The following is a 14,939-nucleotide window of genomic DNA, read 5'->3' on the forward strand; positions in this document are numbered from 1 at the left end:
GGGTCAAGTTGTTTTATGGGAAGGATGTAATAGAGAAATGGAGGTCATTTAAGGGTGAAATTATGAGGGTACAGAATCTTTTTGTTCCTGTTCGGTTGAAAGGAAAGGTTAAAGGTTTGAAAGCGCCATGGTTTTCAAGGGATATTAGAAATTTGGTTTGAAAAAAGAGGGATGTCTACAATAGATATAGGCAGCATGGAGTAAAGGAATTGCTCGAGGAATATAAAGAATGTAAAAGGAAACTTAAGAAAAATTAGAAAAGCTAAAAGAAGTTACGGGTTTGGTTTGGCAAATAAGGTGGAAGTAAATCCAAAAGGCTTCTACAGTTATATTAAAAGCAAGAGGATAGTGAGGGATAAAATTGGTCCCTTAGAGAATCAGGGTGGTCAGCTATGTGTGGAGCCGAGGGAGATGGGAGAGATTTTGAACGATTTCTTCTCTTCGGTATTCACTAAGGAGAAGGATATTGAATGGTGTAAGGTGTGGGAAACAAGTAAGGAAGTTCTGGAACCTATGACAATTAAAGAGGTGGAAGTACTGGCGCTTTTAAGAAATTTAAAAGTGGATAAATCTCCGGGTCCTGACAGGATATTCCCCAGGACCTTGAGGGAAGTTTGTGTAGAGATAGCAGGAGCTCTGACGGAGATCTTTCAGATGTCATTAGAAACGGGGATTGTGCCGGAGGATTGGCGTATTGCTCATGTGGTTCCATTGTTTAAAAAGGGTTCTAGAAGTAAGCCTGGCAATTATAGACCTGTCAGTTTGACATCAGTGGTGGGTAAATTAATGGAAAGTATTCTTAGAGATAGTATTTATAATTATCTGGCTGGACAGGATCTGATTAGGAGTAGCCAGCATGGATTTGTGCGTGGAAGGTCATGTTTGACAAACCTTATTGAATTTTTTGAAGTAGTTACGAGGAATGTTGACGAAGGTAAGGCAGTGGATGTAGTCTATATGGACTTCAGCAAGGCCTTTGACAAAGTTCCACATGGAAGGTTAGTTAAGAAGGTTCAGTCGTTAGGTATTAATGCTGGAGTAATAAAATGGATTCAACAGTGGCTAGATGGGAGATGCCAGAGAGTAGTGGTGGATAATTGTTTATCGGGATGGAGGCCGGTGACTAGCGGGATGCCTCAGGGATCTGTTTTGGGCCCAATGTTGTTTGTAATATACATAAATGATCTGGATGATGGGGTGGTAAATTGGATTAGTAAGTATGCTGATGATACTAAGGTAAGAGGTGTTGTGGATAATGAGGTGGGTTTTCAAAGCTTGCAGGGAGATTTATGCCGGTTAGAAGAATGGGCTGAACGTTGGCAGATGGAGTTTAATGCTGAGAAGTGTGAGGTTCTACATTTTGGCAGGAATAATCCAAATAGAACATACAGGGTAAATGGTAGGGCATTGAGGAATGCAGTGGAACAGAGAGATCTAGGAATAACAGTGCATAGTTCCCTGAAGGTGGAGTCTCATGTAGATAGGGTGGTGAAGAAGGCTTTTGGAACGCTGGCCTTTATAAATCAGAGCATTGAGTACAGAAGTTGGGATGTAATGTTAAAATTGTACAAGGCATTGGTAAGGCCAAATTTGGAATATTGTGTACAGTTCTGGTCACCGAATTATAGGAAAGATATCAATAAATTAGAGAGAGTGCAGAGACGATTTACTAGGATGTTACCTGGGTTTCAGCACTTAAGTTACAGAGAAAGGTTGAACAAGTTAGGTCTCTATTCATTGGAGCGTAGAAGGTTGAGGGGGGATTTGATCGAGGTATTTAAAATGTTGAGAGGGATAGATAGAGTTGACGTGAATAGGCTGTTTCCATTGAGAGTAGCGGAGATTCAAACGAGAGGACATGATTTGAGAGTTAGGGGGCAAAAGTTTAAGGGAAACACGAGGGGGTATTTCTTTACTCAGAGAGTGATAGCTGTGTGGAATGAGCTTCCTGTAGAAGTAGTACAGGACAGTTCAGTTGTGTCATTTAAGGTAAAATTGGATAGGTATATGGATAGGAAAGGAGTGGAGGGTTATGGGCTGAGTGCGGGTAGGTGGGACTAGGTGAGATTAAGAGTTCGGCACGGACTAGAAGGGCCAGAATGGCCTGTTTCCGTGCTGCGATTGTTATATGGTTATATGGTTATAACCCATTTACTTTCATCCTTCAGTGATAATAGTGCCCAAAACAAATTGTTACCAGCCAAAATGATTAACAGATCACCATTAAGATATAATGGTCATAAAATAAATGCATCTCAAATCCAAATTCTGTCTGACCAAATTGTAAGCTTTCTGCAAATAGTTAATTAAAAATCAACTGATGTAAGCATATTGTTTTACCTAATAGGATTCCTATGTGTTTATGACATATGTAATCATATATTTTAATTTACAGAATTTTTACAAAGAAATCACAGTAAACAGACTCAAATGCTTTTTACCTCTTTCTCACTGTAGGAAATGTTTCTGATTCCACTCCACGCAAATGACTTTTTAGATGATAGCTTGTTGTCAGGGATGTAGATATGAAGACCAAGTGCATCGACTCCAAGTAGCAAGTCAGTATCCTTTTTATTTTGCTTTTATAGATTTTTAAATATAGTTGTATTAAAAATCATTTATATTCAAAACATTTATGAAGAACTTTTGCATACAACTGAAAATGTTATTCAAATATTGTCTATTCAACAGCTCTGCTGAAATATCTTTATCTAGAAACATTAACTTTCTCATAGACAACATGATCACTTCAATAGTTACTTTAAGTTTCTGTAGTAATAGCTACCTTATGGTATAAGCATTGTCTGTGGATATTTATTAACCTGTAGCTTCAAAAGCAAGTTGAATATTCCCATTTTCTAGAATTTCTAACACAAGTGACAATTAATTACTATGAGTGAATGCTCCATGCACATCAGGAAGGTACATGCTCTTCCCAATCAAGCTGAAGGGTAGGAAAACTATTCAAGATTGAAGTTCCATTTGCAACCTGCTCTATTGCAAAAGCAACTTCAGTGTCACTGACAACACTTGTCGAAAAACGTATTACCAACAGAAGATCTTCATAGTAAATTACAAACTCACAGTTGACTTGACTATGTAGCAACTCTACATAAAAGCAATCACACTGCCTTGCTTTTAAGAATTGGCTCATTCGCGTCACTTTTAGCTCTTCTGTCTGTTATCTTCATTCAATGGCTTTTTGTTCAATGGGAACATTTTCTTTATCTAGACTATCTATACCAATTATGTTTTAAAATAATCAGATAACTTTGCAACTTCCCAGAACAACCTCAGCTTCTCCATGCTATTCACGTTACTGAAGTCAATCTCTGGAAGCATTTCAGTACATCTCTTCCATAGTCTTTACATCTTCCCTGAACGTTGTGCCCAGAAAACTGACAATGTACTCCAATTGTGGCTGAAGCAATGTTTGACAAACTGCTTTTTGACTTCCATTCTCTTGAATACCTTTGCCTCCATTTATAAAATCCAGGATCCCAACTTTCTCAACCAATCCTGCTCGTCTTAATGGCTGATCCACATACATTTCCACATCAGTCCTCTGCTGGCTTTTAATCGCAGTTCACAATGCAATTGTTCTCTTTATACCCATGTCATTTATAAAAAAAACAAAAAAACAGTGGACCTCCCTCCCCCAAGAGATATCTAATAACCTTTCACTGTTACTCTCCCTTTTCCTTGTTGTTTACTTTTTTTTTAAATCTATGAAATGCAGTCCTTTTTATTCCATGGCCTTTGATGGTGGTAACAATGATTTTTCAAATGTAATTTTTGATCATTAACAACAACACTATATTTGAATAATCAAATTTAAAGTTGAAAGCATCATCTATTGTGTAACAAAATAGCCTACACACAAAACTCAGATTTGCCAGTAGCTTTTTACATTGTAAGAGTTCAAAGGAGCTCAAGACTTTTATATGTGCTTAAGACTTTTGCCCTGTACTCTATATAGCACCATATACTAACCTGAGATTCATTTTCTTGCAGGCATTCACAGTGGAACAATGAAATACAATAGGATCATTGAAAAACTACAAAGACTGCCAAGCAACCAATGTGCAAAAGATGACAATGTGTGCAAATGCAAGATAATAATAATAAATAACACTGAGAACACGAGTTGCAGAGCCCTTGAAAGGGAGTCCATAGGTTGTGGATCAGTTCAGTGCTGAGGTGAAGCACGTTCAGGAGTCTGATGGGTGTGGGACCCAAGGCTCCTGTACCTTCTTCCTGTTACATAGTGAACAGCCTCTAAATATTTTTTTGTGCAGGAATACCGCTTCCTGCATAATTGCTGCAGTAAAAGTATGCTATTCTGACAAAAGTAAACAAAAATTTTAAAGACACAGCTTATGGTAAAAAGATCAAGCAAAAAGCCCTTTGATTTTGAGTGGTTTCGCCTGGGTATGTTGGTTTGTTTATTTACTTATTGAGATACAGTGCAAAATAGGTCCCTTTGGTTTGCACTATCCAGTAATCCTCCGATTTAATCCTAGCCAAATCACAGGACAATTTACAATGACCAATTAACCTACCAAATGATACATGTTTGGACTGTGAGAGGAAAATGCAGTACCCGGAGAAAATCTACACGGTCACCCAGAGAACATACAAACTCCTTACAGGCAGCGGCAGGAATTGAACCCAATTCGCTGGTACTCTAAAGCATTGCGCTAATAACTACACTGGCATCCTGCTATAATTCATGCACTTTACAATTTCAGTATTACAAAATACATACCGTGATAGGGAAATAATTTACTCCGTACATTTCTAGGTCTTGTGCAATCTTTAAATATTCCATTTCAGCTTCATCTCTATCAAAAGTGGATAATAATTTAAAAAGTTGTACACAAATGAAAAGAGAGGTTAGTACATTTGCTTGGCAGTATCATGGTTAGATTATTTTTACAATTAAAAAGCATAGGATCATAGTATTTATTGGATTGCTTGTTTTACACTTATTTTAACCACTTATCAGTATAACTAAACCAAATCGTACTGGCCAAAGGAGAAACAAAGAAGAATTAAAAACTCAAATCAAGCAACTCCAAATAATGGGCAGGAAGTGATTGATAATGCTGCCAAATAGCCTTGAGGTAATCTTGGGGAGCATTAAATTTCAAATGTCAATAAGTAAGTTATGCCAGACAGACTAAAATTATCTGAAATTAAGTCAACATTAAAAAAGCAGAACATGACCTTGAGATATTTCACTGCATTAACAAAACCTCAATTCCATGAAGGTCACAAATTAACACCAAGCTAGAGCTGATGCCAAATCCCCAAGGAATTACACTGCCTGATCTATAGCCACTGAGATGGAGGTTATGTAACAATCAATGTGTCTGTATTTCAAAAATTTGTTATTAAGAAACAAGCTTAATGATTAGGTTATTGCAAAATACATGATACCGGGCTAACACTACAAAATGATTATTAATTATTTAATGGATTTCATAAGTAAGTAATGACAAATTTAAATGTGATTGCATGTTTGATTAGAGCAAGTGTAAAAATAATTAAGTGCGCAGATTTAAGCTATTTGACTGTTCTTGTTCTGAATTTTTTTTTCCCCAAATCACTTTTCCTTCAAAATCGGAGACTTTTTACTTCCAGAACACAGAATATATAACCAAATTAAAAAATATATACAATCATAAGATCCTACTAGATGTAGTGATGCTTACCTCGCAATTCCCCTGTGTTCAGCATACCAGGCTGTTATCTTTTCTTCCCACATGTCTGCTGTCATCTGATATTGTTTAAGGACCTAAAAAAAAAGGCAATATAAAAAGTAAACTTTCATCAAACGTCACTTTCAAGGCTAGAATTCATGTATAGCATTAAAAATATTTCCATAACATATCTAAGGGATCAATATTGCCTGTGTTAAAGTAGAATAAAGAAGTGACACATATTCAGTGGTGGCATACTGTGCAAAATGGAAAATAAGAAATTGTTGTTCAAACAAACAACAGACTACATTAATCTAGTTTTTAAATATCTGCCTAATCCATTGAAACAAAGAAAACCTGCTTCTTGCTTAAAAAAACATCGATCACAGCACAGTGGTTACATTAACATTTATTTACGAATTAATATCCATTACTGTTTTACAGTTTCTTATTCATTTTTGATTTTTTTTTAAAAATCAAGATTCTGTAGCAGCCCTTCAGCAATATTAACTATTTACAAAAATAACTACTGTAAAACTCAAGGAGATATAATAAAAAAATTATTAAAAAGATATTTTTTAGGATCTGGAAGGCTGTGCCTGACAGAATGATAGATTGTAAATTTACAGTAACATTAAACAAAATTAGTTATCTAGAGGGCAAAATATTACAGGGCAATGGGGAAAAAGCCAGCAGGATTAATTGGATAATCCTACCTAAGAGTTCATGAAGGTATAAAGCCAAATGACCTCATTCCACACTATAATTAATGCTTTTATTTCTAGAACATTTTGGGTCAATTTATCAAAATGTGATTTACAATTTGAATAATTTTGTATTCAAAAGAACAAAGAAAATACAGCACAGTACAGGCCATTCGGCCCACAATGTTGCGCCGATCCTTAAACCATGCCTCCCATATAACCCTCCACCTTAAATTCCTTCATATATCTGTCTAGTAGTCTCTTAAATTTTACTAGTATATCTGCCTCCACCACTGACTTGGGCAGTGCATTTCACACACCAACCACTCTGAGTAAAACACCTTCCTCTAATATCCCCCTTGAATTTTCCTCCCCTTACCTTAAAGCCACGTCCTCTTGTATTGAGCAGTGGTGCCCTGGGGAAGAAGCACTGGCTGTCCACTCTGTCTATTCCTCTTAACATCTTGTATACCTCTATCATGTCTCCTCTCAACCTCCTTCTCTCGAAAGAGTAAAGCCCTAGCTCCCTTAATCTCTGATCATAATGCATACACTCTAAACCAGGTAGCATCCTGGTAAATCTCCTCTGTACCCTTTCCAATGCTTCCACATCCTTCCTATAGTGAGGCGACCAGAACTGGACACAGTACTCTGGCCTAATCAGAGTTTTATAGAGCTGCATCATTACCTTGGGACTCTTAAACTCTATCCCTCGACTTATGAAAGCTAACACTCCATAAGTTTTCTTAACTACCCTATCTACCTGTGAGGCAACTTTCAGGGATCTGTGGATATGTACCCCCAGATCCGTCTGCACCTCCACACTCCCAAGTATCCTACCATTTACTGTGTACTCTGCCACGGAGTTTGTCCTTCCAAAGTGTACCACCTCACACTTCTCTGGGTTAAACTCCATCTGCCACTTCTCAGCCCACTTCTGCATCCTATCAATGTCTTCCTTCAATATTTTATGTTTATATGACATTAAAACCTAGAGACTACAGAGGGTTGTAGACTCAGCCAACACCATCACATGCTCAACCCTACTCATCACGGAGAACATCTTCAAGAGGTTCTGCATCAAGGCTACAAGATCCATCACTAGGACCCCTCACCACCCAGGATATGCATGGCCTCTTCTCTTTACTACGAGGAAAGAAAAACAGGAGTCTGAAGACTCACATTCAACATTTTAGGAACAGCTTCTTCCCAGTTGCCATCAGTTTTCTGAACAGTCCATGAAGCCATGAACACTACTACCTTGTTCCTCTTTTTTCAATATTAATTTACATCAAATGTTATGCCCTGCACTCTTGCCACAAAACAGAAACTTCACAATATACACGTCTGCAATAGCAATCTGACTCTGATAGCAGCCCGATTCTGATAATCCCCAGAGCAATAATAAGTAAGTAAAAAATCATTTCTAAAAATATATTATGCATTATCTAACAAAAGTAAAGGGCTTCACTGAAAGTTGCTGGACCTACTCTCTTTGGTAGTAGTTCATCCTGAGCCAAGAAACCAGGTTTATGAAAATTTGGATCGTAGTCTCCATACTGAAAAGAAATCAAATACAACATAATTTAGAATCACAAACAAAGTAATGATGTGTTTAGTGCTGCTATATACAGCAATTTTCTTCTCTGGATCATAATCATTATCATTCTCCATTAAAACTTGACAGGAAAATATGCACAGGTACCACAGATCAATTAGTTAACAACATGTTTTAGCACATCAGAACTTTTAAATTTACAGTATTCTAATAAAATACAAAGTTTACCCTACATAATAAAATAAAGCTAAAAATATTTTAAATAAGGCACTCTCTAGTGATTTTGGAAGACTTAACTAGTTCCAAAGGATTTCAAGGCAGAATTGGAGCAGACAGAGGCTATGAGTGATGGGTGCAAGCAAAGGGGCATTAGCAAATTTGGGAAAAAGACTCCTACATGGGTAGGAATCCCAGAATATTCAAGTAACACCATTCACTAAAACATAGCCAGGGAGGGTGGGATGGAAAGGGGGGGGGGGGGTTGGAAACTCAGGTAAATTTTATGCAATATTATCATGATCAAAAAGTATTAAGTATTTTATGGGCCAATTTATGCAGGTGTAGATTCTATTCAGCCTATTAAATGACTTATCTCGTAGAATTTACCAAACTCAGAAGCACTAACCCATGGCCTCAAATTCTGGAAATACTGAATCAATTCCCAGTGTGCTAGCTAAGGAAAGAGGAACATAACAAACTGAACTGTAATTTGCTGATCATTAGCTGGCAGATATGTACATACTACAAATGGGAAGAAGACAAAACTTCCTGGTCTCAGCATTAAGTCCAAGGTGCTTCATAAACTGCTGAACCAAGGAGTCTAATGTTCTCTGCCTGGCCTCTCAACTTTTACACTAAACACAGATGATGTATCAAGCAACTCATACATTTCCACAAAATTGTTAAATTTCCTCTGGAAATGTTTACCAATAATTGATGGAAATTTGTGTTTTTAAATAATTGCACCAAGTAAATGATTTTTCAATTATTTTTAAAGATAAATTCTTCATCTTGCACCCCACCCCAAATGTTTCCAAATATCCCTGATCATCAGGAATATTTTGGCAGACTGAAAAGTCTGTTCTGGAAACACAAGCTGTCAATTCATCAGTGACCATTGATTTTATCAACATTCATGGTCTGCCACATCTTACAAATGAGCTACAACAGTGACAAAGGCACCACATTGGGATTTGCCTGGCCACAAAGACTTAGGTTAGCTTCTGGACTAACATGGCTAGAGTTAGCAAGGCCGTGCTGGAATCAAAATTCATCTCCAATGTATTCACTTTTACTGACAATACAAAGTTAGGTGAGAAAACATGTTAAGAATACAAGTAAATTAGATAGGCTTGTTAAGTGTATATGGAAAAAGGTGGCAGATGGACAACAATGTAGGGAAGTATTTAATAGGAATAACAGAAAAGCAGAACAAAGGCATTGCACCATCAATAACTCTCAGAGACGGGAGGTGAACGATAGGCTTTTATTAGCAGCAAAAGAGACCACGACATCCTGGAGACTGAGGGAGGAGCAGTGCCTCCAATCACCTTTATACAGGGGTCTGTGGGAGCAGCCACAGGAGCAGTCAGCAGAGGGGCATGTCCAGACAGGTATACATAGTTTACCACATTCACCCCCCCCCCCCTTTGTTTTAAATGAGAGTCCCCACGGGGCAAAGTTTCTTACAAGTATAGTTACAGGTTAAGTCTATCAGGCGGTCGAGTCTGTCGCTGCGATCTACGTAGCACCGGTGGTGATTGCACCGGTGACGGTGGTTGTGCTGGCCTGACTTGAGGTGCCAGCCCGTTAGGCGTCAGTAATCCCTCATGCGTGTGCGAGGCGCCCGGTATGGGAGTGTTGTGAGGAGTCTGTGTAGGGCTTGGTGTGCGCGGTGTCTCGTGGGTATATACATCAGTGGGTACGGGGTTCATAGTCACCGTGGAGTGTTCGGGGTAGGGGTCTGGTGCTCCTGCGAGCGCCAGGTCGCGGACAGAGACCGTGTCCTCCCGCCCATCAGGTAAGACCACGTAGGCATACTGGGGATTTGCATGAAGTAGGTGAACCCTCTCGACCATCGGGGAGTATTTATTGCTCCTCGCATGTTTCCGGAGCAGCACTGGCCCTGGGGACATCAGCTAAGCCGGTAGGGTGGTCCCAGTGGCAGACTTCCTGGGAAAAGAAAAGAGTCGCTCATGAGGGGTGGCATCGGTGGACATGCATAACAGGGAGCGGATGGAGTAGAGCGCCTCGGGGAGGACCTCCTGCCAGCGAGAGACCGGCAATCCCTTTGACCTAAGGGCTAAGAGTGTGGCCTTCCACACAGTGGCATTCTCCCTCTCCACCTGTCCACTTCCCCAGGGATTATAGCTCGTGGTCCTACTAGTAACAATGCCCCTAGCCAGCAGGTACTGGCGCAGCTCGTCACTCATAAATGAGGACCCTCTATCACTGTGGATATAGCAGGACTATCCGAACAGAGTGAAGAGCTGGCGCAGGGCTTTTATGACGGACGTGGCAGTGGTATCGGGGCAGGGGACGGCAAAGGGGAACTACGAGTACTCGTCGATTGTGTTGAGAAAGTAGACATTGCGGTCGGTGGAGGGAAGGGGGCCCTTAAAGTTGACACTCAGTCGCTCAAAGGGGCGAGTGGCCTTGATCAGTTGTGCCTTTTCAGGACGGTAGAAGTGCGGTTTGCACTCAGCGCAGACTTGACAGTCCCTGGTCATCGTCCTGATTTCCTCAAGGGATTAAGGCAGGTTCCGGGCTTTCACGAAATGGTAAAGTCGTGTGACTCCCTGGGTGGCAAAGATCCGCATGGAGGGCATATAGCCGGTCGAGCTGCGCGCTGGCACACACTCCCCGGGATAGGGCATCAGGGGGCTCATTGAGCCTTCCAGGCCAGTACAGGATATCATAGTTGTAGGTGGAGAGTTCTATTCTCCACCACAAAATTTTATCACTTTTGATTTTGCCCCACTGTTGGTTGCTAAATATGAACACAACTGAGCGCTGGTCGGTCAGCAAGGTGAACCTTTTGCCGGTGAGATAGTGCCTCCAGTGCCTAATAGCTTCCACTGTGGCCTGGGCTTCTTTCTCCACCGCAGAGTGCCAAATTTCAGGGCCTTGAAGGGTACGAGAGAAGAATGCTACCGGCCTTCCTGTCTGATTGAGGGTAACAGCAGCGCGAAGTCGGAGGCGTCACTCTCTACTTGGAAGGGAATGGCCTCGTCCACTGCATGCATTGTTGCTTTGGCAGTGTCCCTTTAATGCGGCTGAAGGCCGCGCAGGCCGCGGCTGAGAGGGAAAATGTGGTGGACTTGACCAGGGGGCGGGCCTTGTCTGCGTAGTGAGGGACCCATTGGGCGTAATAGGAAAAGAAGCCCAGGCACCGTTTGAGGGCTCGGAGGGTGGTGGGAAGAGGGAGTTCTAACAGGGGGCGCATATGGTCAGGGTCTGGGCCAATGAACCCGCTCTCCATGACATACCCAAGGATAGCAAGCCGGGTGGTTCCGAACACACACTTGTCCCTGTTATAGGTAAGGTTAAGAGCTTTGGCCGCTTGGAAAAATCATTGGAGGTTGGTGTCATGATCCTGCCAGTCGTGACCGCAGATGGCGATGTTATCCAGATATGGGAACGTGGCCTTCAGTTGGCACTGGTCCACCATCCGGTCCATTTCCCTCTGGAAGACAGAGACACCATTCGTGACACCGAAGGGGATGCGCAGGAAGTGATAGAGCCTGCCGCCCGCCTCAAAGGCGGTGTAGGGGCGGTCCTCTGGGCCGATGGGGAGCTGATGGTAAGCGGATTTCAGGTCTATGGTCGAGTACATCTTGTACTGAGCTACCTGATTAACCATATCTGCGATGCGGGGTAGGGGGTACGCGTCAAGCTGCGTGAACCTATTGATGGTCTGGCTATAGTCCACAACCATCCTATTTTTCTGCCCGGTCCGAACAACAACCACCTGGGCCCTCCAAGGATTTGTGCTTGGCTCAATGATCCCCTCCCTGAGCAGCCACTGCACCTCCGACTTAATGAAGGCCCTGTCCCCCGCGCTGTACCTCCTGCTTTTAGTTGCCACAGGTTTACAGTCAGGGGTCAGGTTGGCAAACAGTGGTGGGAGAGGGATCTTGAGGGTGGAGAGGCTGCAAGTGGTGTCAGTAGCGCGGCTGTCGGCATGGTGCTGGGTGGGATGTGTGGGTCGGTGTGTGTGTGTGGTCAGTAGCGGGGTATATGATGAAGTCCCACAAAACTGAGGATTTCTGACAGTGATTGGTGGGAGGGGCCCGTCATACTCCATTGTCACACTTTTCAGGTGGCTCTGGAAGTCGAGCCCCAATAGCACAGGGGCACACAGTTGAGGCATGACCAGTAACGCAAAGTCCCGATATTCTGTGCCCGGCACCACCAATGTCGCTACACAACCCCCCCCGATGTCTGTGGAATGCGATCCAGAAGCCATGGTGACCTTCTGGTTTACTGGCTGTGTCACGAGTCCGCAGCGTTGCACTGTGTCCGGGTGAATAAAACTCTCAGAGCTGCCCGTGTCAAACAGGCAGCTAGTCCTGTGCCCCTCCACCAGGATGTCCATCATTGACCTTGCGAGCTGGTGTGGAGCGCTTTGGTCGAGGGTCACAGAGGCCAGAGTTGAATCGCCGTCTTGGTGCCCAGTAAACACCCGTGGGTCGGAGGCGGGGCAAGATGGCGGCAACCAAGATGGCCGCCCCCACGCCTTGCACACGGCGGTGCTCGACCCTGCTCCTGGTTCGGACTTACAGGCCTTGGCGAAGTGGCCCTTCTTTCCGCAGCTGGAGCAGATAGCTTCTCGGGCCGGGCAGCATTTTCGGGGGTGCTTTTCAAGTCCGCAGAAGTAACACTGCGCGGATTTGCGACTGGCAGCAGCCGAGGTCGATTCGCCAGCGGGTTGCGGGGTCTGCAGCATCCATGGGGCCGGCGGGAGATCGCGCGCCTGGACAGCGTCAGCGTTGTGCAGAGCGGCCTCCAGCGCATCAGCCAGCTCGATCGCCGAATGTAAGGTAAGATCGGCGTGTTCTAGCAGTCGCTGGCGTACGTACACTGACCTGATCCCCGTAACGAAGGTGTCTCTTACTAGCAGCTCCGCATGCTGTTCCGCCGTCAGTCCCCTGCAGTCGCAGGCCCGCACAAGTGTCTGTAGGGCCCGGACAAACTCAGCGCTCAACTCTCTGGCCTGTTGCTGCCGTGTCGCTAAGCGATGTCTTGCGTAGACGGTGTTCACCGGCCACCGGTATTGTCTTTTGAGGGCATCCATCGCATCCTGGTAGTCCATTTGGTCTCTGATCATGGAGTAGTCCCTTGCACTGACTCTGGAGAGGAGAACCCTGCGCTTTGTGGCAGGGTCGGTCACATGAATCTCCTCCAGGTACAATTCGAAGCATGCTAGCCAGAGTTTGAAAGCGTCGCCGGCTTCCTGGGATTGTGGGTCGAGATCCAATCTGTCTGGTCGTAAAATGCTCTCCATGTTTTTAAATTGCTGCTAATAAAATTGATGCACCATCAATAACTCTCAGAGACAGGAGGTGAACGATAGGCTTTTATTAGCAGCAAAAGAGACCACGACATCCTGGAGAGTGAGGGAGGAGCAGTGCCTCCAATTGCCTTTATACAGGGGTCTGTGGGAGGAGCCACAGGAGCAGTCAGCAGAGGGGCATGTCCAGACAGGTATACATAGTTTACCACAGGCAAGAACCCATTTTGTTACTCAGGGGGGGATTTAGGAAACTTGTTTCTACAAAAATCTAACTTAATACAGAATTCAGGAAAGCAACTGGTACAGGAAGGTCATGAAGGGAAAGACTGAGGAACGGAATTCAGAGTGCAGGGCAGACAATGGCAGCTCTTGTCCAAAAATTCCCAGCATTCTATGCTTCTTTAAGGAGCTTTAGGTTAACAAAGCTCAGTTAACAACCAATCTTTACATTAAAGTACTTACTGATGCTCAAGGCATTGCTCTCCAACTTTTATCAAGAAAATGCTACATAAGTTACTCCATCTAGGGCTTTGTCACAGGTACATTAATCTTTGAAGAAACACAAAAGCAGTAGGAAGGCTGATGTGAAATACAGTGGATTCTGATTAATTGGGACCAGTACATTCTGGTCCAATTATACGCTACTCCAATTAGCCAAAGTTTCATGGAAATACTTTAAAAGTTACAGTCAAACTACTGTTTAACTGAGTAACAAATTATGCTCTTAAATGAATTACAGAACAAATTAGAACACTAACAATGCAACTACAGTACTATAAAACCATCTTACCTCCTAATAGTTATCAGAGGAATTCATCCATTGTATGCTGCCACGTTCTTTTGACTGACTGTAAATGAACAAAATCAGCACAGACACCTAATGTAGATAATGGACTGCCTTCATTGCCTTTCTGCATGAAGTAGTGTTGTAATCCAACAATAAATTTCCTGGATTCATGTTTAGTCACTAACTCAAGTTTTTTTTAAAATTTGGTCCAGTAGGGGCTTGCCCCCCAGCTAGTGTCAAATTTTGGCAAGGATCTGAATTTTAAGTGAAAATAACGAAAATTATCAAAAATCACAGCTTTTTGAAACAACAGCCATCAATCCAAATGGTAACAACACAAACAGACGCAACTGATGCTATTTAAAAATTGGGCTCCAAGCACAGTGCAGTGTGTAACGGCCACACAAGTGCATGTGACCGAAGTTATTTAGAAACTAGCTGTGATCTGTCGAGTGCACAGTTCTGTAGTGACTTGGATTTGGGCGTCGGCAATGAACATGACAATAAAAACCTGTCAGCTTGCAACTTGGAGAAAAGCTGGACTCCTCTGCAGTCTGTTCTTTACAGCAGAAGCGAACAAAAGAAGTGTAATCAAGTCTCAGTGAAGAGACCAAGTGATAGAAAAGACCACGTGTGTAACTAGAGAACAGAAAATTTATCAGGTAGCAGA

At 42.6% G+C, this 14,939-nt stretch overlaps 1 protein-coding gene across 1 annotated transcript in view; it reads right to left on the reverse strand.

Moving 5' to 3' along the window:
* nf2b (NF2, moesin-ezrin-radixin like (MERLIN) tumor suppressor b) overlaps nt 1-14,939 on the reverse strand; it is a 61,832-nt gene that overhangs the window by 23,795 nt on the left and 23,098 nt on the right. The window contains exons 6-9 of the mRNA XM_073053573.1: nt 7,900-7,968; nt 5,718-5,800; nt 4,769-4,844; nt 2,442-2,579 (exon numbers count right to left, since the gene is read on the reverse strand). Coding sequence (XP_072909674.1) covers nt 2,442-2,579; nt 4,769-4,844; nt 5,718-5,800; nt 7,900-7,968 — 366 coding nt within the window. The remainder of the gene's footprint in view (nt 1-2,441; nt 2,580-4,768; nt 4,845-5,717; nt 5,801-7,899; nt 7,969-14,939) is intronic.

The sequence above is a fragment of the Hemitrygon akajei genome, chromosome 8 (genome assembly GCF_048418815.1).
Source record: "Hemitrygon akajei chromosome 8, sHemAka1.3, whole genome shotgun sequence".
NCBI classification, from domain to species: Eukaryota; Metazoa; Chordata; class Chondrichthyes; order Myliobatiformes; family Dasyatidae; genus Hemitrygon; species Hemitrygon akajei.